The sequence below is a fragment of the Nelumbo lutea genome, chromosome 3 (genome assembly GCF_056320005.1).
Source record: "Nelumbo lutea isolate HS-2025 chromosome 3, American lotus-T2T, whole genome shotgun sequence".
Classification (NCBI taxonomy): Eukaryota; Viridiplantae; Streptophyta; class Magnoliopsida; order Proteales; family Nelumbonaceae; genus Nelumbo; species Nelumbo lutea.
In genome coordinates this window covers 112,049,232-112,071,579 of record NC_142686.1, presented here as the reverse complement: position 1 = coordinate 112,071,579, position 22,348 = coordinate 112,049,232, and the positions used below count along the sequence as shown (strand labels likewise).

The 22,348-nt window shown below is 35.1% G+C and overlaps 3 protein-coding genes and 1 non-coding gene across 5 annotated transcripts; 2 read left to right on the top strand and 2 right to left on the bottom strand.

Moving 5' to 3' along the window:
* The first annotated feature begins 290 nt into the window (after window positions 1–290).
* On the top strand, window positions 291–4,753 carry LOC148867676 (transcription initiation factor TFIID subunit 13-like). The gene is made up of 6 exons (XM_088979843.1): window positions 291–1,023; window positions 1,178–1,289; window positions 1,403–1,440; window positions 3,447–3,506; window positions 3,620–3,694; window positions 4,358–4,753. Exons 2-6 carry the CDS (start codon window positions 1,187–1,189, stop codon window positions 4,466–4,468), a joined length of 387 nt encoding a protein of 128 aa, XP_088835969.1. The 5' UTR covers window positions 291–1,023; window positions 1,178–1,186; the 3' UTR covers window positions 4,469–4,753.
* LOC148867675 (Tetratricopeptide repeat (TPR)-like superfamily protein) lies at window positions 4,098–6,393 on the bottom strand. The gene has a single exon (XM_088979842.1). It carries the CDS (start codon window positions 6,391–6,393, stop codon window positions 4,939–4,941), a length of 1,455 nt encoding a protein of 484 aa, XP_088835968.1. The 3' UTR covers window positions 4,098–4,938.
* A 4,120-nt stretch (window positions 6,394–10,513) lies between these two features.
* LOC148867674 (C2H2 and C2HC zinc fingers superfamily protein) lies at window positions 10,514–18,204 on the bottom strand. Of its 2 annotated transcripts, none has more exons than XM_088975087.1 (11): window positions 17,949–18,204; window positions 17,632–17,765; window positions 17,414–17,494; window positions 17,275–17,302; window positions 17,045–17,127; window positions 16,545–16,577; window positions 13,827–13,905; window positions 13,677–13,729; window positions 12,166–12,226; window positions 11,867–11,949; window positions 10,514–11,041 (listed from the first exon to the last, which is right to left on the bottom strand). In XM_088975087.1, the coding sequence occupies exons 2-11, from the start codon at window positions 17,647–17,649 to the stop codon at window positions 10,952–10,954; spliced, it is 609 nt and encodes a 202-aa protein (XP_088831213.1). In that variant the 5' UTR covers window positions 17,650–17,765; window positions 17,949–18,204; the 3' UTR covers window positions 10,514–10,951. The 2 variants fall into 2 exon arrangements, with proteins under 2 accessions (XP_088831213.1, XP_088831214.1); XM_088975088.1 differs by having other exon boundaries at window positions 17,632–17,692; window positions 17,949–18,199.
* Window positions 18,205–18,256: 52 nt separating this feature from the next.
* Window positions 18,257–18,328, top strand: TRNAP-CGG (transfer RNA proline (anticodon CGG)). Its single transcript has one exon. It is a non-coding gene; the product is annotated as a tRNA-Pro (tRNA).
* Window positions 18,329–22,348: the final 4,020 nt, after the last annotated feature.

Below are 22,348 nucleotides of genomic sequence, written 5' to 3'. Positions count from 1 at the left end.
ATACTCTTTTCTTTTTCTGATATACCTCGATATTCTTGTTAATTTATGTTCTATTTAAATAAAATGAGGTCAGATCATCGTGGGAATGCTGCAACATCCAAAATTCCAATCCGATTATCAGAAACTTATCGATTTTAATGGGGTCTCATCGGATTCAAATCGGACTCATCAGACAGACTATCATCAATTTTTTTTTTTTTTTGAGAGAGAGAGAGAGAGATGGACTATCATCTAAAACTAGTATGAGTGAAACATCAAAATATATATTGAATGAGATCAGTTTTGATGCAAGAACGGTAACAGAGAAAGAAAACTTCACAGAGCCATTCCCATTTAGGGCTGTTAATACAAGCAATGAGCTGTGCATTGTCGCTGAGTCTTATGATTATCTGTTCAAACCAAACCAAATTGGGGCATTTTTCAGAACAACAAATACTGCCTTCCTTTCAATTGTTTTAAGAGCATTGTTTACACAGAGCCAGACTAACGTGTTCATCGTCTTTATGCACTTGATACGGACATTTTCAAAGCTTTCGTAGAGACTGATGATGATATAGAATGTTTCGATCTTGTGTGACAACGATGCTACTAAAGGCAAACATCTTATACGCTTGTGATCACACTTGAGATGTTCGAACTTCGAAGAGGTTGTCGAGAAGAATGAACTTTTGAGTTCAATCCTTTAGTGGCTGGGTAGGGATTTGACTTTTGAGAGAAGAGAGGCGTGATTCATTATGCATCAAGACAGGTGTCTCTCCCTGAATGAAAGGACACTAAGAGGGACAGAGTGGAGAAACAGAGAATCCCAATCCCGTCCCGGTTCCCACCTTTAAATTAACTCCTTTTGGATATCTGTATCGTGTCTCTCCCTGCATCGTGTGTTTTTGTACTTCTCCCTTAAATTAATTCTGTACCAACCAGAAATTTCGCTGTTTTGGGGATTCACTACACTAGAGTTAAGGAAACGTTAGCAGGGTTATTGGACCAAAGCAACAAGTCCATCTCATTTCAATTTTCAGGGAGGTAAGATAGTCGTATTTTTTCGGTTACTCTGGCCATCAATGTTCAATAATATTATTATTGACTGTACAGCTCTCTGTTTCTACAAGTATTTACACAAACAGTTTGTGTCATCGATTTTGGCTTATTTCTTCTTTAATGGGTTGTGGTAATTCAGGGAGAAGAGATGCATAACTCATCTACCGCACCCACTACCAAGACCAAAGTTGGATCCTTGCTGCCGACTGACGCATCCTTCAAGCGGAAGAGAGGCGTGTTTCAGAAAGACCGTAAGCAATTCCTTTTGATTCTTTTTCCTGTGAATTCTTAATTACATCTCACTTGAAACTTTAATCAGTGACTGATATATCTGTTCGATGATTATGATGAAATGGTGTTACAGTGCAGCACATGATGTATGGGTTTGGAGATGACCCCAATGTGCGTATCTTTCTGCGACAGTTCAGTTCTTTTTCATCGGTTTGGTAACTTAGGTTTTCTTGTGTTATTTATTGAGATTTCATCATGGCCTTTGAATGATTTCATGTCCAAATTCTTTCCATCCTCTTCGTGTTGTTAATGAAAGTACCCAATAGCAATAGGAGGGTCGGCTGACCTGAACTCTTTTGATGTGGCCTTGTCTAGGTTTCCATCTCGTGATGAACAGATGGAAAAGTGGAGCTGTCTGTCTGTCTAAAGATATAAAACTTTCAAGGAATTAAAAGTGCCACTTTTATTAAGAGGGTCTTTTTTATTTAGCTATTGTCTTCGTGCTCTGAAAAACATGGATCTTCATGGAGCAAAATGATTGGATAGGATTCATGTCGCCCACCCCAAACAATTGAGTGTTGAGTTGACGTTCAATAGTTGAGCTATTTTCTTCTGCTTGATTGGTCTAGCTCATATGAATCCTGGTTTATTAATCCGCTCTGTTTAGTGTACATGGGGTAGGCTACATGAATCCCATTTAGCCAATCTGTTCTATTTAAAGCGATGTCAATTGTCGGTTATACTTCTACCCATGTCCTTTTTAGCCTACCGCTAGCTCTTCTAGCCCCTTCCTCTTTGTAACAAATCACTTCTTCTAACTAGAGTTGTTGGTGGTCTTCTATACTGGTGACCAAACCATCTTAGTTTACTCTCTCTCTCTCTCTCTCTCTCATTTTATCACCTATTGGAGTTATTCCTAAATTCCTACCTATGATTTCATTCTGATCCTTTCCTTGTTTGTGTCACACCCATTGTTAAATTATGAAGACTTAAAATCATTTCTCACTATTTCAACCCATGGCCTTTTTGGTCTACCCTTGCCCCTCCTAGTCCCTTCAACTTGTAACAGATCCCTTCTTACAAATGTTGTGCTTGGTCTAATATGTCCTAATTATATTTTTCCATTTTAGTTGAGGTATTTGGGCAATGCCTGGTGTTTGAACTTCCTAGATGAGGCCTAGCCTAGAAATAAGAAAACCAAAGAACTTGAAACTTGATAAATTTGGATGATACTCTCAAGTGTCGGTGTTTATGCAAAAAAAAAAAGTACTAATGCACTTTGATATTTTATGTACACAGTAGTACAATAATGCACTTTATATGCATGTTCCTTTGGATAAGTGTAGTCCTCTTGGTCCTAATCATTTTTCTTTTTCTCTTCTCTCTTTATTTTTTGTACTCATATTTTTTTTCTTGGTTGCCAATATTGATCCACATTTTACCTCTCTCTGTAACATGCATATAGAACAGATTAATAGAATTTAATTTTTATTATAGAAAATGGTGTAGTGTAAAGTGTAAGAAAAAGTACATAAGACAAAACATACCTTGTGATCACCTTGATTGTCCATGGTCTTCTTGCTGGGTGTCACCCCGTTGTTTCCAGGCTGCCTTAGTCACATAGCCCACCAGGGGCCAAGGCAGTAATGGTACAAGACCCACTCGGTTCATTGAATTTACTGATTTTCCTCCATAGTTTATGAATATTGTCCCATGGGACAAGAAGAGGTCACCTTGTGACTTACTGAGAAGAAAGTTTCTACTGGGCTAAAGATTCATTGCTGTGAAACACTATATAAGCTTAAGTCATTGTGGAACCGATACTTATATGAATTTCTTTCCTTTTTAGTGAACCTTCTGAAGAGAAGAAAGTGTGTATTTGTCAGAATCCCCTACATTTATGCAAGGGGATATACTAATCGGCATAGAAACCTAGTATAATGGATAACTTTCTGTATTTACCAGAATTGCTTCTTGTAATGAGTTTGCAAATTTAAACCTCTAATTGGAAATTGACCAAATTTAAATGCATTATGTGTATTTAACCGGAGTTTAGCAATGCTATTTGAAATATTTACTGGGTATGATTACTTGAAATATTTCAAGCCCATGTTTGGACCTAATAGCAATTGTTTGGATCATTAATAGCTTTATAACTGCTTTTTGCTCCTTCACAGCCACTTCCTGAAACAGTTACACTTGTGGAGGACATTGTTGTTGAGTATGTAACAGATTTGGTAAACAACACTATTCTCTTTTTGCTTCCCTCCCATATTCTCTTTTTGAACAGCTTACAATCATATTCATTTGCAGCTATAACCTATCATCTTATGTTGTATGTTTTCTATAGGTTCACAAAGCCCAAGAAACTGCATCTAAGAGGGGGAAGCTTTTGACTGAGGACTTCCTATTTCTTATCCGAAAGGTATCTATTGTTAAACTTCTTTCACACCCTTCCTCCTAAATCTTTTCTTTTCTATAATATAGTGAGCTAGAGGGCTTCTTCATCAGACACACGGTCATCTCTTCTTTCAGAAGAAAAGCATCTATTCTGAGAGAAATGTTATTAGGCATGTGCTTACCTCCACTCTCAAAAAAGCCAGGGGTAGTAGTTACCTCCACACTTCAAAAATACTTGCTTTCACATTGTGTAGATCCATATTAGTAATGGCACCACCTCTTTAATTGAACTTTATTAAAATAAAAATTGAAATGGCATGGGATCCAACTAATTGAAATTTCACTTGAGATCCATTCTTCCTGATAAACTGAGCTATTATTTAGAAATAAATCCAAATTTAATCTCTTAAATCGAATAAAAAATCTAAACTAAATTTATTAATTGAACTTTATTAAAATAAAAATTGAAATGGCATGGGATCCAACTAATTGAAATTTCACTTGAGATCCATTCTTCCTGATAAACTGAGCTATTATTTAGAAATAAATCCAAATTTAATCTCTTAATCGAATAAAAAATCTAAACTAAATTTACCAGATAATGGGTCCCAAACAAAATAAGTGAGAATAGTGGCCCTGTACTTTGTACAAGGTGATCACATTAACTAGTTTGTATTTGATGCTACAGGATTCGCCAAAACTTCACCGTTGTACAGAGCTACTGTCTATGAATGAGGAACTGAAACAAGCAAGGAAGGCTTTTGAAGTAGATGAAGAGAAGCTGGCAAGTGCAGACTGAAAGGGGAGAACCCAGAATGACTTCCTTATCTCATTTTCACAGAGTAATTGGATATGGCCACAATTCTTCAGTGTCATAAAGTAATGTGTCCGTGCAACTTCTTCACTTAACATCTGGAAATAGAATTTCGAAGCGCCACTTTTACATCCTTACAAAGAAATATCACCTAAAAAGATATATTGAAGAGGGAAAACTCGGTCTTTCAAAGTTTGGCAAGCAAACTCCATACCGGGTTCCTTTTGTTTCTATTGTTTTGGAAATTTTACTTCATTTTTCAAGTTCCAATCCTTCTTCCCATTCTTCCCATCAGGTAAAATGAAGTGCCACGCTCAGCCTCAAAGACAAATCTAACAGGAAAGAATACTGGGTTATATACGTTCTGCAAGCACACTCTATTCCGAGTTCTTTTTACAACTTATTGCTTGTTGCAAAATGCAAGCCATCTTTCCATTCTCTTTACTCATTATTCATTACCCAATCGAGCTGCACCCCGGAGCTTTTCTCACACTGCTGTCTTTCATCAACACCCTTACCCTCTCAACTTCGTCCCAGTTTCCCATCTCAGCGTAAATGTTTGATAACAAGACATAATTACCTGAGTTATATGGCTCCACATTGATGAGCTCCTTAGCTGCAAATTCTGCAAGCTCTAGATCACCATGAATTCGACAAGCACTTAGCAGTGCACCCCATATAGTAGCGTTTGGCTTCATGGTCATGCTTCTGATCAAATCATTGGCCTCCTTAACAAACCCACTACGTCCAAGAAGATCAACCATGCATCCGTAGTGTTCGAGTTTGGGCTCAAGTTGGTGTTCTTTGATCATCGAATCAAATAACTCTTGACCCTTCTGCACCAATCCTGCATGAATACAGCATGCAAAGACCCCAATAAAACTTGAATGGTTAGGATCCATTCCTTGCCTCTTCATCTCCTCAAATAAATTGACTCCACTCACACCCTGCCCATTAAGAGCTAAACCCGATATCATGGCATTCCAAGAAACCACAGTTTTCCGAGGCATCTCATTAAAAACCTTACGAGCTGTTTCCAGATCCCCACACTTACAATAGAAATCAACAAGCGAGCTTCCTACAGAAACAACTTGTCGAGAAAGTCCTCTCGAATCAGCATAAGAATGGATCCATCTCCCTACATCAAAAGCTCCCAAACGAGCACAAACAGGCAATACCGTCACTAAAGTGGCATCGTCTGGCTTGAAACCCTCATCCCACATCTCGTGAAAAAGCTTCAGAGCATCAGTATCACGGCCACTCTTGGCCATGCTGGAGATTATGGAATTCCAAGAAATAATGTTCCGTTGGTTCATTTGTCGGAAAACATCAAATCCAACTTCGACACGTCCCGCATTGCAGAACCCCCGGACCATCAAATTCCAAGCAATCACATCTTTATGAGGCATCGCATCAAACACCTGCCTAGCATCTTCCATCCTGCGGCAACTAGAGTACAATTCGACAAGCCCTATCTGAATGGAACTGTTGGATTCAAAGCCAACAGTGAGGATCCCAGCATGTATTCCCCGGCCAAGATTGAAATCAGAAAGAACCGAGCAGGACTTAAGCAAAGGGGCAAAGGTGAACTGGTCTGGCCATATTCCTCGGTTTTTCATGAGCGCGAATAGATGGATGGATTCTTTGGGGCATCCCGAGATCGAGTAGCCTTTGATCATGGAATTGAAGAGGAGGAGATTAGGGTTTAGGGCTTGGAGAAAGACGAGGCGAGCATAGGGCATTTTGTTGAGGGTGGCACAGACGGAGACAAAATGAGCAAGGATTTGGTTAGATTGGTGGAGGTTATGGCGGAGGAAGTGAGCATGGACCTGAGTCAGTTGTAAGCGAGTAGTATGACCGTGGAGGAGGCGAAGGATTCGCCTTTCTGCCTCCCGGCAGCATCTGCTCATTTTCCGATTACCCTTACAGAGGTTGCCAACCGGATAACGGAGTACCTAAATTTTGAAGTAGGGGTCACATCACATCACATGGCGCCAAGTTTGAGTAACGGTAATAACTTAAAAGGGAGAATGACCGATCAGCCCACGTTTAGAATTTGTAGGTTCAAAGTAATGTCGGGGAAGGTGCCAGTTGGGAATTGATGCCACCATTGATGCATACCGTCGCTGATGTGCTTTATCACTTCACAATCCATGGGGCAAAACTTAAGCTGCAAGCCTGCATTGCAAATTTGCAAATGGTTTTCGATGTTCCAATTCCACTTCGAATTTGACACCACCGAAGGTCAAGGGTGATTCGAATTTGATCCAATTTTGTTACAATGCGAGCTGAACTTCCATCCATATTGTAATACGTTGATATTTTGGGAAAACATGTAAAAGTAAGGAGAGGTGGGTCAACATTTAAAAAAGTCTATGAAATTTTACCTTATCAAAAACCTTTCACCCACGCCCGAAAGCTCAAAGAGAGAAAACAATTAGTTTATGTCTTTCATCCGATGAACAGATAAAACATTCTTGAAGTCCTCTATTGCCCAAGTATTTGTTTCTCCAATTATTTGTCTATTGTTCAAAAAGGACAAATACAGAGTATTCCTAGTTCCCACAAACAATGTGTATTATGGCTCACTCAAAATAAACCCATATACCTTAATATTGAGCATGGAGGCTTTGGAGGCTTTTGACGTCTCTAAAATCACATAGATTTTTTATGTGGTATTAACCAGACCATATTAAACAGTACCAAATAATTGTGAATAAAGGCTTCAAATGTCTTTGAATATCTCTAAAATCACAGAGGAGAGGCTTCAAATTTTATTAACCAGACCGTACTAAATAATATCACACCCATTCCACAATCCCTAATAGTTTGTTGTCTTTCTTGCCCAAAACAAGACCCTATACTCTAATAAATTATACATGAAGGTTTTAATTAACTCTGAAGATCTCTGAAATCCCATAGATTTTTTATATGATACTAATCAAACCGTATTAGCTTTTATTAAAAAAAATATTTATACTTTATTTAGTATATTGCACAATGGAGAGATTTCAACTAATTGTGCAATATGATACATTAAGAGTCTTTAAAAGAACGAGACACTAGGCCAAAAAAAATGAGAGAGAAGGGGAGAGGAAGAGGTTCAAGGGTTCGACATAATTGCCATAGGGGCAACTGGGCAAGAGGACTAAAATAGTTGGCCAAGCAACTATTTATGAAGTTTTATCCTGTTCAAAACCTTTTGCCCTAAAAGTCTAAAACCCATTCAAAAAATAAGTTTCACCCTATTCAAATCCTTTCACCCAAGAACCTAGAGAGAGAGAGAGTGTGTGTGTGTATGTCTTCCATATGAAGAATAGAGAATACAGGATTTGCCAAAAACCTTCTTTTCTACCACTGTTCTTCAAGTCTTCTTCCACCGCTCACTCCAAATTCTATTTAGTTTTCTACCCATTGAGATGCTCTCTTCATTGTTCAAAGTCTTCCTCCCTGAAACAAAGACAGAGAGGACTTGTCAAAAGATTTTTTTTCAATTTTTTTGTTTGAAGAAAAAGGAAAGAAAATGAGTAACGGGAGTATTAACCCACCTCTTGTTACTTTTACACGTTTCCCCAAAAGAGCGACGTGTTACAATGCAGATGGAAGTTCAGCCAACATTGTAACAACAAAATGTGTAGCCCATTCGAACTCATTAGAGATATACACCGTCGAACCAGTGACCTGTGACCCAGAGCCAAAGATGGTTTGGCCTTTAGGTCAGTTTTTAAAATAGTGGCTTAATGTATTTAATTAGTTTAGCTAACTTAGTAACCCAGTTTAATTAAGTATATTAATTTACTTATCTTATTTTACTTAATTAACAGTAAGTGTGAGCATTATTCAGTTAAAATCGAAAATTTCGGTTTTGGTTTTCAGTTTATGGTTAATTCAGTTTTTGAATATTTTGGTTTCAGTTTTTAGAATTAAAAATTGATTAACTGAATTAACCAAACTTTTGTATATAATATATAATATAACAAAATTTGATTTCATATTTTATAATATATTATATATTATTAAAATTCGATGTTAACCGAAAACTGAATCAGAATTTCAGATTCGATTATTTTGAGTTCTATATAATTCAGTTTGGTTTTTATTTTTTAATCAATTTTTAAATTTTCAATTTATTCAGTTTGGTTTTTAATCGACTAAACCAAATTGCTCAGCCTAATTAACAGTAACTTAATTTACTTATTTAGCCTTGATTATTTAATTACTATATTTAGTTAGATTAATTTACTTGATTATCTTAATTAGTGTAACTTATTTAATTTAATAGATCTATTTACTTAGCTTAATTTACTTAATTGACTTAATCAATTAGTTAATTCACTCAGTTGACTTAGCTTACCTTTTTAGTTTAACTAGCTTAATTTCTTCAATTGTTCTATTTACTTAGCTTAATTTCTTCAATTGTTCTATTTACTTAGCTTAATTTACTTAAGTAATTATTTCATTCACTTAATTGCATGATTTTAAAATCATCATTAACCCAGCCCATTGAACCATTCGGCCGAAAAACCAATCGCCTATCCACTTCCATTTTATAATTGGCCCAGAATTTTTCAAAAAATGTTGACTTGGTCAACAATTCACTAACACAAACAGCTGAACCACTAAACTATTCAACATGGTGAATGGTTTTGGGGTCATGTTTTATTTTTATTTTTCGAAACATCATGAGTTGATTGATTCAGCAAACAATTGAACCGGAAACCGGTGGCCAAAGCAATTCCTTTTTCATTTTGATTTTTAAAACATTGCTTAATTGGCTTAATTTACTTTAGATCGATTGTCTTTGTTTATTTAATTTACTCAATTAAGTAAAAATGACCCTTTAAATTTTTTTAAGACCTAAATGGCTTTTTTATTTTGCAAAGCTCAAGGATTGTCAGAGACAAAAATTCAATGGCAAACAAAATTGCTAGAAAGATTCAAATAAAAAATAAAAAATAAAAAATAAAAAAAAAATCTTTAGAACAAGGCAATGATTGTTTTGAATCAGATGGATCCATATCCAAATTTGATCCGTTACCTATAAAAAAGGACCGGTTAATATTCAACTTGAAATCGGCTTATCACTGGATTTATTTTGGATTCTTATCAGATTAGGATATTGCATAGTGTTAATAAATTAATTAAAAATGAAAATAGATGTTATATATCATAAGTAATAAACAAAAAACGACACTGTTATGTATCATTAATAAGGTGATAAAAAGATGGAGCCCAAAAAATTAATAAAGTGACAAAATTAAGATTAAAACCGATAACTATCTGGTAAATAAACAATATTCAAACCAACTCTACTAACACAAGTATAATAATTTTTTTCTATAGAATATATTTAAACATTGTCAGAGTCGGATGGAAACAAAATTAAAAATTGGATGGATGTGGATCCATATATGGTCCAATTATAAACGAATCGGATTAGGATCGCCCTTAATTGGAACATATTAAATAAAAATTTGAACAAACAGACTAATGTTAAAATCTTTACAGCATTGAGCATTAAATAGGCTGTAAGCCTGTAAGTCTGTAACTAATGTTAATTTTCAAATCAGAATCTTGTCGACATCAAACCTAATCCAGCAGTTATCAAAACATAATCAGAATAGTAAAGCACGCAATAAGGCCATTTTAATGCATTGATAATTAAACTGGAGAAATTCTACGATACCCGAAAGACATGGTACCGGAAGGGAAGAGGCCTTGATCAATCAAACACCCCGTGAATTTTGATGAATAATTGAATATACCTGATTGGTCATCTCTTCTATGATGTTCATCGATTGGCTTTTGCTGTATTTTGATTCTTCCTTGGTTCTTTTCTCCCCTTTGTCCTTTGTATGTATTTAATGCAATTTCAGTTGAAGTTAGGTTTGGAAATGACAATGCCACCAACGACAAATATATGTAGCATCCACGCATGCATTCCTCTTGGGTTAATACCCAATGAGAATATGATCTAGTACTAAGCCAGAGATTAAACAGACTAAAACCACAAACAAAAGGCGGGTAGGATTGGAACTGTCAAGAACAACCACTTTGCAAGTATTACTTCTACAGCATTATCCATGTCAGCGTTCATTTTGGAGTCTAATAGGTCCACCTATACAACCTGCAAGAACTGCCTTCCGTGTTTCAAGAGAATAAAGACAATGTAAGTAGTACTCCAGAAAGGGAGACGTACGAAAAGAAAAATATTCAAACACCAGGCAAAGCCCATCAAATGCTTAATGGTCAATAAGCAACACAACAATATTAAAAGAAATATACAACTTAAACCTTCGTCGATGTTAATTGTTGATGGACCTGGCTGTTGCTTACAAGATATTATGTGATATCCCAGATATATACCAGAAGTTCCGGAATGGAGCTTGGGGCACAGCACAGCTACCCTCCTCAGGAGTGAAAGAGATGGTCCGGAAAATATGTCATTTTCAAATTTCAAGTTCCATTCTACTTTTTTGATGAACGGAAACCTCCAAACCCCATCATGGCGGCTACATCAGTGTCTACTTCCTCAGTTTCTTCTGCTGCCTTCTCTTTCTGGTCCAAGATGTAAAACAGCAATGAACCATTTCAATATAATAATTATACACAATAGTATGAGAAAATGAGACAACTACCATAAATTACAGAGCATTAGACTCGGTGTAACCATGCATAGGGGAGGAAATAAGCTAATACACAAGACATTGTAGGATATGGTAGGTAATGGCACAATGCTGGGGTAGCAATTTCATCCTAGAGAACCTTTCCTATAATAGTCGTGTCAAAAGTTGTTGTGGGCCTACCCAATCCATCCATCAGATAAGAGTTATCCTGATTGCCCACCACATATTTAATTTCTAGTCCACCTCATGGTCCCTAGTTCCATAACCAACCAACATGCAGGACCTTTCCCTTAGTAGTTCAAACAATGAATAATTCAATCCATGTGTAGAAGACTATTAATATCGCCCATAAGAAGAAATCTGTTGCAAGGTGAAGGGGCTAGAAGGGCTAGGGGTAGACCAAAAAGAACATGGATCAAATTAGAATGAAATGATTTATGCGTTCATAATTTAAAATGGATATGACTAAAACAGAATAGCAAACAGGATTCATGTAGCCATCCCATATAGTTGGGATAAGGTTTGGATAACAATAATGGCAAATTATCCATCCATATGTAGAATTCCTAGTTTGTTTAAATCCCTTCTCTAGACAATTGGTTCAGCAAAACTGTCCCTCTTTGTGTGCATGCACGTGTGCTTGAATGCACATGTGATTACCATTGTGTTTTCTCTTGTTTTTCTTTTCCCACTTGCTTTCCTCACCTTATATGGTGTAAGCAAATAACTATAAAGAAATCTATTGAGAACTGCTTACCTTCTTCTCTTTCTTCCTTTCTCGGCGTTGGCGCTTCCTTTCCTCTTCTTCCTGTTGTTGTTTCAAGATCCGATCATCTAGATCTGGAAATCAGAATATATTTATCGTCAGTATTCCCTCTGTCCATTTCCATCAGTAAAATAGATTTGAACCAAGATTCTGAGGTAACAAAGAAAATACAAGGCATTGTCATAGAAGGAAAAAGATGGAAATACACTTTGGGTTTTCAAGATTAGTAACTTAGTCGAGAGGCAATTGAACATTATTAGAAAATAAATTGAGAACATCTGAAGTCCTACCTTGCTCTGTGAAGCTGCCTGAAACTTTTCGCTTTTTAAGAACTTCAAATCGTTCCTGAACCTGTGTAAAATAAAAAAGGTATTCAATATGATATAATTTAGAGAATGTCTCACACATTCTCAAAGATACATGCAATACTTCAGACCCAATGGCATTGGAGTCTCAAATTCTGATGACCTTGGCCTGTTTCTTAGGATTCTCAGTGGTCGTCTTCTGGCACAACCTTTTTATCTTGTTAGGAGTTGGGACAGTTTCTTTTGGGGCCATATAGAAGATTGCTGTGGCCATGGCAAACCATCCATCTGGTTGGAATCTGGCCACATGGATGGGGTTTCTTCTCCATGTCAAGCCATGATTGGCCTCCTCACATGAACACCAACCACTGAATACTATAATTATGTACACAAAGGAGAGAACAGAAAACAGGACTCTCGTAACCATGTGGCAAATATCTCATTATCTGAAACTTGGCTGGTGAAGAGGGGTAAGATGTCTGAACATATAGGAACCTTGCCAGCTTGCCCATCTAATCTCAGTCATAAAATGCGCAAGAAAATTACCTCTGAAATGCAACCATGCTTCACGGCTTAAGAAAGCAGGCCAGGTTACAGAACCTCTATTATTTAAGACATTTTTGGTGTTCTAGACGTACAGATTGCTTTTTTTTTTATCCAATTGATCTCTTTTTGTAACATTTTGTACTTCAAGAAAGAATCTGAAGCTCCTTTTCTAGGGGTCATTGCTCAGTGCAATGGTTGGGTTGACAAGCATGAAAAAACAGATTTGTGTCTAGAGCAGCCCATTCATGCAGAAAATGCCAGAGCACCAACTAAGGTCAACTTTATTTGGTGATGACAGGGGGATTGGTGCTTGCAACCTTAAGATATGTCCTAGACCAAACAATTGACCCTAATCCCCTCATTATCAATGTTCACAACCATGTGTGGTCAACCAATAAATATGTGAATCAGAATAACCAGTCCTCTGGTTGGCTGGTTAGCTTGGCAATTGCATTTGCGTACAAACCAGACAGATCCTCACAAACTAGTTGGTTTCATATTGACAAGGTAGGCCAATAGACCCGTCCATTCTTAATTCAAAAGAATCAAAACCTTTGATACATCAGGTTAACTGGGGCTAACATCATCACTGGCCCAAGCCAGCAAACATATCCTACTCCCTTGAACTAGCCCATGAGTCCAGATTCCCTACCACATGAATACCATGTGCACAACAGATATAGGAGGCAGCTTCTCCAAAGCAAGGTGCCAACCAGCGGGGTGGTAAGGTCTCTCGCTGGTCCTAGCGGAGACTTGGGATCAAATCCCGCCTGCACCTCGGTTTGGGGGGTTATGGGTTGGGGATGGGCTACCCCCGTTGTGTAGCCCTTCAAAAGAAATTAAAAAAGAAAAAAAGAAAAGCAGCTTCTCCAAACCTTAATTCTTGATTTTTCCAAGACTTCACGTTGGAGGTTTTTACCAGTTTTCCATATCTACATGACTCATGTTACCTGTTTAAGAGATGCTCGTTCCACCCGCATAGACATACCCAAAGCTCTTTGATCTAAAAGGTGCCAATTAAACCATGAGAAACAGGAAGAGAAACGCTAATTAATAGAGAAAAAAGTAGATGCAGTAAGCCAGCATGCAAGTTGGCATACGTTTCTTCCCATTAATATGGTCCAAGTAGTTTGCAGAATCCTTTACTACACATTCACAAACTGCACAATAGTACCCAGCCTGCAAAAGAAGTGATTCCAACAATCAACAATGATAAAAGAAAATGCGGGTGGGAGGAGATGAGCATGGGAATTAACACACACACCCATAAAATTTTAATTCCTAATTTATTATTTACTTCAAAAATACTACTTTAAATAATAAACAAGAAAAAATATAGCACTAACTCAAGGGTAGTACAGAGCCTGAAAGAACAACGATTGATCTCAAGAGTGTAGACATATCAGCCAAATTAAGTAACATTTGCCTAAACATTCTAGCCCAAATCTTTGGCACAAACCCAGAAGAACTTTACAACAGACAAGCAAATAAATCACTGCTTTTAAGGCATTGACAGCAACAGTAAAACCCAGTAAATGAAGAAAATAATCTTTTAACCTCAAATCCACAAGATCTCCCACTCAAAGGCTTATTATTGAACATCAATTGTAGCCTTCACCATTTAAGGAAACAAAGAATACCAACATTTTTTTTATAATTAAGAACACCAACATTATTCCTGTCCACTGCTAACTCACACAGAATAAAAAATAAAAGTGAATGGATATCTAATAAAGAACATCAAAGAATAAATAGCCCATCACGATTACTATTACCATCGTTTAATTTATTTAACACAAAAAAAAAAAAAACTGACAGATCATGAATATTCTAATTCTCAGTTTCCATATAGTTATAATAACCGGCTTTCAACTTAAAAGTTAAAATTAAGCATATGCTGCATTATGAACCAAAGAATGGATAAATGCACATTTCCTGCAAGGTTCCACCTATTCATGAAAATCATCCCAAGTGCCACTAAGATTTTAAGTGGCTCTTTACATTTAATCAATCACTCGTTAACCTTAAAAACTCACCAAACCCACAAGAAAACCAGCCCAGCATTAGGGGTGCAACTTGGGGTACCTGCTTTAAAGATTTTACACTGCATCAGGCCCAAGACCTCAGGCCATGCCCTTTCAAAATTTAATAAATGCTCAAACCTGACCCACCCCAAGTTGCACTCCTACCCAGCATGCCAGTAAGGAAAAACTGCAAATTGGCCACCATATCAGCATAGAGATTGGGCAATGAACAAAGATACAAAGGGAAACCAGTGATCGAAGGAGGAGTACAAGTTATGGTGTTAGAGCAGGGGACATCAGAAACAGAAAGATAATAGGTTGACAATTCCACCAGCTCGTTAATAACTTAATATGTTTAGTTCATGGACAAGAAGGAAACTTATCTTGTTATCCTTTGCTTCATGGATAACACATTCAGTCTTGTTGATTTCCCTTCTCAAACATTTTGTGTAGGAGTTAACAAGCCGCAACATCAATGGGTTGGATTTAGAACGGGCCCACCTTGACCTGAACCCAACCCAAAAGCCAAAACCCAATTAGGACTGACCCAACCCTAACCCAATAGGGTCAGCTAAGTGCAGCTTTGACACTTAATGTGACCCACTGACATTCCTACCTCCAAAGAATACATTTATAGGCACTTGGAATACTTTTGTAAGCTTTTTATGCTAAGAGACTAGGAAGTTACTTTGATTTTTTTGAATGTACAAGGCATTACGATAATCTTGCATAAGCTAATGGCATGACTCTTTTGTGGTACGCTGACCATTATTACTCTAGTTGGTTTTAAGAAATTTCATTTACTGATCCTTCTAGGCCAGGAATGGCAATGGGGCAGGGTGGGGCCAGTTTTTGCATATCCCGACCCTGACCCCGGACACATGTACCCCACCCTATACCCTGACAAGGCTGGAAATTAAAGCCCAATCCCCATTCCGGATCCCCAAATTTGCCTCGCCCCCCCTCAGCCATTCCTAGCCATGGTCTCATTCATTAATTTTGGGTTGGCTTTCTCCTACTTTTTTTTACAAGTCTCAATATTGAAATTTGACCAAGTTGTTTATCAAGTAACCTTTTTTTTTTTTTGGTTTAATTGGGGCAGGGCCAGGGTTGGGCTCAGGGTAGGATGGACAAATACCATCCCCGCCCCATCCTCCATCACCTGAATTTCGGGTTTACCCAAAACCCACCCTGACCCTGGTCAACAGTTGTAAAAACCACCCCAACAAGGGCAGGGTCAGTGGAGCCACAGAAGGGGTGGGTCAAATTTCTATCCCTATTCTAAGTATAATTATTGTGTTTATTGTTGCTAGAGGCAGCTTCTTTTTTAATTTTTGCTACTACTGTACTATTTCTGTTCCCAAAGAAAAAAGCTTTACAACATGAAAATGTTCAATTAATTTATTGCTACTATTCTAAAATTTAAAAATGAATCCATTGCAATATCTACCCCCCTCGAATACAACTAATACCATTCAAAAATCAAAAACTCAAATATATGAAATTCAATTTTTTCTTCAAGGGAATCCTCAAACTCGAATAAAAAAGCCATGGCAAATGCAAAAACAAGTAGAAAGCAGAAAATCATCTCAAAACTAAGATAGCAAAAAGCCACCTCCGGCATATAAGCTTACAGAGATGATGACTACATTTGAAACATTTCATTTCTACTGATTTCAAAAGCATATTCATCAATTATACCAGAAAAGGCATTATAATAATGACTATCAATGAACCAACAAGAATCCAATACCAAAATATTTCTCTCACAAAGAGCAATTGCTGAGAAAGTACCTGCTGGCTTAGAGGTGCTATTGGAGTAACAACCTGTAGAAAAAAATATCATGCATCATAAACCAGAAGTAGAAACTTGATCCCAGGTTAGCTAAATTTCTTTGAAGTACATCAAATTCAGATCAGGGAAATTCAAACTTCAAATATTAGAAAAAAGTGATAAAAGTTTAAAAACCAGAAGAAGAAGAAGAAGAAGAACGGAACTAAGCAATTTAATTGACAAATGGCTTTTCTTTTTTTGAAAAATATAAGGTAAATATTATTAAAGAGAACCAGAAAACAGAATACAATCGGCCCCTCAACATAAATGACAAGTGGCTTTCAATTTTCAAATCTTAAACCATTTGCTTACACAAAAACTGCTTCTAATAATGAAATTGTTATTCTCATGATCATGACCATCAAGGTTTCAACAATTGGAAGACAATAAAATGGTTAAAATAAGGCATGAAAAAATCTAAAGATTAGGTCATTAAGAAAGTCAAAAGAATGTCGCCTACCTGAGTTTTTCCCAGACGAGATTCAAGGTCTACTTCATAGTCCCTGTGCTTTAAGGGTTTCCTTTGCACTGGAGGTGCTTTAGCTGCACATGTATCAAAGATGTTAGGAACTCCAAAACCCTAAAAAAGCATTTACAGCACCGCATTTTTAACTGTTTAAAATCTTATACAGTTCCACTTTTGCCATTGAAATGCAGAGAGAAGTAGGAAATCAAACCAAATATACTTACCTTTGGATTTAAATCGCCCTTCCTCCTCCTATATCACAAATCAGAGTAAACAGATAAGTAGGAAAAAAGAAGAAAAGAAACAAGTAGATAATAACTTTTGGAACTAGGCATTTTCTTTAATAGTGTGAAATGAGCAAACCTGTGCCTCCCGCTCACGAGCTCGTTCCAAGTACTCTTCTCGGTTAAATTTCCTTCGGAAGGTATTATCAACCCCAACTGACTGTTCATATATAGCATAATAGCAGCATCAACATCAATAAACAAAAAATAACAATAATAATAATAGTAATAATAATAATAATAATAGAATAAGAAAGAAAGCAGAACTGTTTAAATTGTTTGTGTCTAGGAACTCACATTACTGCCAGAAGCCATCGCTAGAAAATCCTGAGATCCTTAACTGGAACGAATTAGACACCTGACGGAGTATAAATGCTTTATCTAAAGTTCGATACAGAATGAGCTGAGAACATCTTCACAACGACCTAAATCTAAAATATTTCGGAAACCAAAGCATTAATTCGACTGAAGCCCGGAACTCTTTTCGTACATACTTTAGAAATTAATTAACGAACATGCATAGGTCACACGAATAACAGGCATCAAACTTCACAAAGCATCACGCAATAAGAACAATAATTATTCTGAAGATAACAAAGAAAATTAGAACTTACTCTAAGCTTATCCGGTCGAGAAAAGATGAACCCTAATTCTGAATCCGCAGAGATGTTAGAAGAAGGACCAAAGGACGAAGCCAAAGCGAAAAAGAATATTGAACAATTAAATATGGATAGTTTTGGTTTTTGATAGAACCCTTTTTTGTTGGGGGAGGGCCGGAGGGAGGAGCCGGGGAGCTACTCAATTTGGTTTTCGTTCGACAAGGAAGGAAGGGAAACTGTGAAGAGTAAACCGTTCGAGAAGGGGCACACTGTTATCTAGAAAACATACTAATATTAAATTCAATCGAACAAACATTTCATCTGGGCGTTTGGTCTAGTGGTATGATTCTCGCTTCGGGTGCGAGAGGTAGCGAGTTCGATTCTCGCAACGCCCCTGTTTCTGCACTGGTCTTTCTATACTATTTTTAATTAATCCCAACGAAGGGTTCATGGTTTCATATAATAATTTTATTTACTATTAATTAATAATTAAAATATGTTATTAATTAACTAAAGTATTCAAAATTATTATTAATATTTAAAATTTTAATAGTTGTATTTTTTATTTAATGTTGATTTACAGAAAAATAATTATTATTAATTTAATATGAATAAATACTTTTTTAATAAATTTAGTTTTATTAATAATTTGTAGTAATTTTAATAATTATTATTATTTTTAAATAAAATATTGATTAATTTTAAATAAATAAAAATAATTACAAAAGCTAACATCTTTATTAATTTCACTAATATTTAACAATTATCTTGGAATGACAACGAGGTGGGTTCAGGACAAGGCACCCTATAGTCAAGACACTCTATTCCATCCCCGCCCCGTCCCTAGTGTCAAGCAGATTCAAGGCAAGGCAATCACTCCCCGATGTTGGGCGAGTTTAGGGGCAAAGCACCCCACTCCTCATCAAGGATGGGAAATCCTCAAATTTCCTTGCCCCGTCCCCAGTATTGGGCGGGTTCAAGTAAAAGGGAAAACCGGGTCATGTTGGATCGGCACAGCACGACCCACAACCTGGTTGGTTCAGTACAGCCCACGACCCGAGCCTGCACGGGCCCGTATCATGCCATGGGCCAGGCTAGTCCATGGGTCGAGCCTTAGGCTAGGCCAGACCACGGACTGGACCAAGCTATGAGAGGTCAATTTAAAAAAAAATGAAAAAGATGTTTAAATTTTTATTTCGTATGATTTTTTATGTATACAATTAGACCTATTCATGGGTTGGGTAGCCCGACGGCCCGGCCCAACCTGACCCATTATTTTTCAAGCTTTGACAAAATTTCAGGCCCGTGGGCTCGAGCTCGAGCTTTCTCAAATAAACTCCGCCCAATACTATTACATATATAAAAAAGTACTTATGTTTTATATGTGTATATATATATATATATATAGATATATGCTTCTTAAATTATTAATAAATATCAATTTACTATTAGGAGATATAAATTAGCTTATCAGTTCATTAAATTATTACTAAATTAATATAATATTAGTTTATAAAAGTAAATTGAAAATAAGACATTTTGTGTACATATCACACTTTGGGCTTTATATAAGGGATGGGCTTGGGCTCGAGCTTGCACATTTTCTATTGATAAAGAGGCATGTGTTAATTACAAAACTATGATTTTTTACAAATTAAAAATTTTATTTAATTCTAGTCTAGTATAAAAATATATATAACATTTCTATCTATATTAATATAAAATTTGTTATTTAAATATTATATAATAATATTTACTATATATGCATATAACTTCTAAGTTGAGCTTATTAGGGGTTATTTAGCTTGGGCCCTATCCGCTAAAGACATCATTGGACTCCAAAAGTTTGATACCCAATTAGACTTCAAATCTAATTATCCCCGATAATGTGTGAACACGGTGCATATCTCAGCTAGACTTAACTCAAAAGAAAATAATTGCTTGAGCTTTCAAATTTATAGATCTAATACTTGCTTAAGTTATAAACAATTTGTTACTTTTTATTAATTAATAAAATATTGTAATTATTAAATTACTATATTTATTTTAAAATACATTAATTTCTGGAAATTATCATATTTTCATAAATATTGCTCTAATTAAATGTAACTTTTTGGTAATTAAATATAACTTTTTGGTAATTAAATGTAATTTTCTACTATTTATAGTTCAAAATATAATTATTGTTAATGATGGTTTAAAAATAATTATTGTTAATTATATTACTATTAATAATTAAAATGCATTATTTTTTTATTATTATTCAGTAATTTTTGCATACGAGTATTTTTCAATAATTTGTAGTATTTTCAGCATTTCTTTTTGCATATTAGTCACTACAAAGTTAATTTGCATTTGCTTTTAGTAAAAATAAATTAAATAACTAAATAAATAACATAGTTAATAAAATACAATTAATTTTCAATAATTTTTGGCTTGGGTATTTTTTAATAATAAAATATTATTAATTGTACATTTTAATTATTTTCAGTAAATACCCTTATTAATATAAAATATTGTTAATTTTCAATATTTTTAATTATGTTTTTGTATTTTAATTATGTTTAGGTTTTTCAAAATTTTTTGGATTTTTAATTAATTATTGGTATTTTTTCATTATTATTCAGTAATTTTTGCATATGAGTAATTTTGAAATAAAATAATGTCAATAAAACATGTTCTACATTTTAAATTTTCATTAATTTTATCATTTTTAATGAGTTTATTATGCAAAATAATGATCTTAACTCATAAAAAATATTAATTAATTAAAAATGCATTAATACAAAGTTATCTAATAATATTATTAAAACTATCAATTAATATTTTTATATTTAAATTCTTATTTTTAATTAATTGTTGGTATTTTTTCATTATTATTCAGTAATTTCTGCAATAAAATACTGTTAATAAAATGGGTTCTTCATTTTAAACTTTCATTAAATTTTATCATTTTTAATGAGTTCATTTTGCATAATAAAGGTCTCAACTCATAATTATCTAATAATATTATTAAAACTATCAATTAATATTTTTATATTTAAATTTCTTATTTTTATTGTTGTTTATTAAGTTTGATTTTTAAGTGGAATTGAGACACATTTTTAATATGTACTAAGTTTTGTTACTATTTATTTTAAGTGGAATTAAAATAAGAGGCATTGGAAAACTCAAATGTCACTCTCTCTCTTAAATGTCTTTTTTAAATATAATAATGTGTAGTTTTATTAATCTAATATTGAGCAATGATTATTGTTTTATATATTTTTTAGAACAAAAGAAAATAAGAAAAAATGCAAAAAATGAATAAATAGATAAATAACTTCTCTTAAAGGAGAGACATGTTGACATGGACAGAATTTTGTATCCATCTATAGATGGATACAAAATTTTCACCAAAACAATGATTGACCATTTGGCCCTACCCACTCCAAAATATGACTAAAAAAGAGAGGGACTATTAGGTAGCCCTAACACCTAATGCTATAGGTACTTGGCTCATTAATGGTTGAAGTTGGGTGGAGCAATATATATATATATATATATATATTTGAAGCCAAAAGGCACAATCCACTCACCAATCATCAATAATTACATCTAATCCAAAACTATAGACCTCACAAAATCCATAATATGGAGAGAAAGACAAGAGAGATAGGGGTGTAAACATATCGAATTTGGCAATATCCAAATTTGAATTCCATTAGAAATTTTGATATCTGATTTTGATTCGATATCCAATGGATATTAAAAATTAATATTCGAATTTGAATTCGATTAAATATTCGAACATTCGATTTGATTCAAATTTGACCAATTAATTATTTTAGGTAATTAATAAATAAAAAATAAATATTTTGTTTTTATAAGGTATATAGATATATAAATTATTTATATAATTTAATTATGGGTAAATTACAAAGACCTCCCTTGTACTATGGGGTCAGTGACAAAGTCCCCCTGTACTTTTCTTTGCGACAAAGACCCCCTTAACTTTAGCTGTTGGACAAACATCCCCCTTGGCCGTTAAGTTAGATGATAGAAAGTGTTAAATTACCAAAATACCCCACTAAACTTTTTATATTTTCTTTTTCTTACCCTTTTTTCTCTTAAAACCTATTTAACCTATTGTTTTCCTTCTTTTTGAGTTTCACTTCACATACCATGATTATGGCCTTGATGTTTTCCTCTTAACTAAAACTACCTGGACTCAAGATGGATTCCTCTCTCAACCTTTGCTTTTGTCGCAAGAAGAGCACTAACAAAAAAAAAAGAATTAAAAAAGAGGGAAAGAGTGTTGGGGCCTCACAACAACCACCCATAGTATAAAATCACAAGGTAATTAAAATAACAGCCACGAGAAACCTAATAGCAGCAAAAAGGATGAAATCCAAGCAAAGACAAATAAAACAAGC

Bases quoted from the DNA above. Each gene is read 5' to 3' on its own strand.
- LOC148867676 (XM_088979843.1), top strand. From the start codon at position 1,187: ATGCATAACTCATCTACCGCACCCACTACCAAGACCAAAGTTGGATCC. The intron at 1,290-1,402 runs GTAAGCAATTCC...ATGGTGTTACAG, and splicing joins AGGCGTGTTTCAGAAAGACC to TGCAGCACATGATGTATGGG. The intron at 1,441-3,446 runs GTGCGTATCTTT...GCTCCTTCACAG, and splicing joins GGTTTGGAGATGACCCCAAT to CCACTTCCTGAAACAGTTAC.
- LOC148867675 (XM_088979842.1), bottom strand. From the start codon at position 6,393: ATGAGCAGATGCTGCCGGGAGGCAGAAAGGCGAATCCTTCGCCTCCTC.
- LOC148867674 (XM_088975087.1), bottom strand. The intron at 11,950-12,165 runs GTAGGACTTCAG...TCTGATTTCCAG, and splicing joins AGGCAGCTTCACAGAGCAAG to ATCTAGATGATCGGATCTTG. The intron at 11,042-11,866 runs GTAAGCAGTTCT...ATCTTGGACCAG, and splicing joins AAAGGAAGAAAGAGAAGAAG to AAAGAGAAGGCAGCAGAAGA.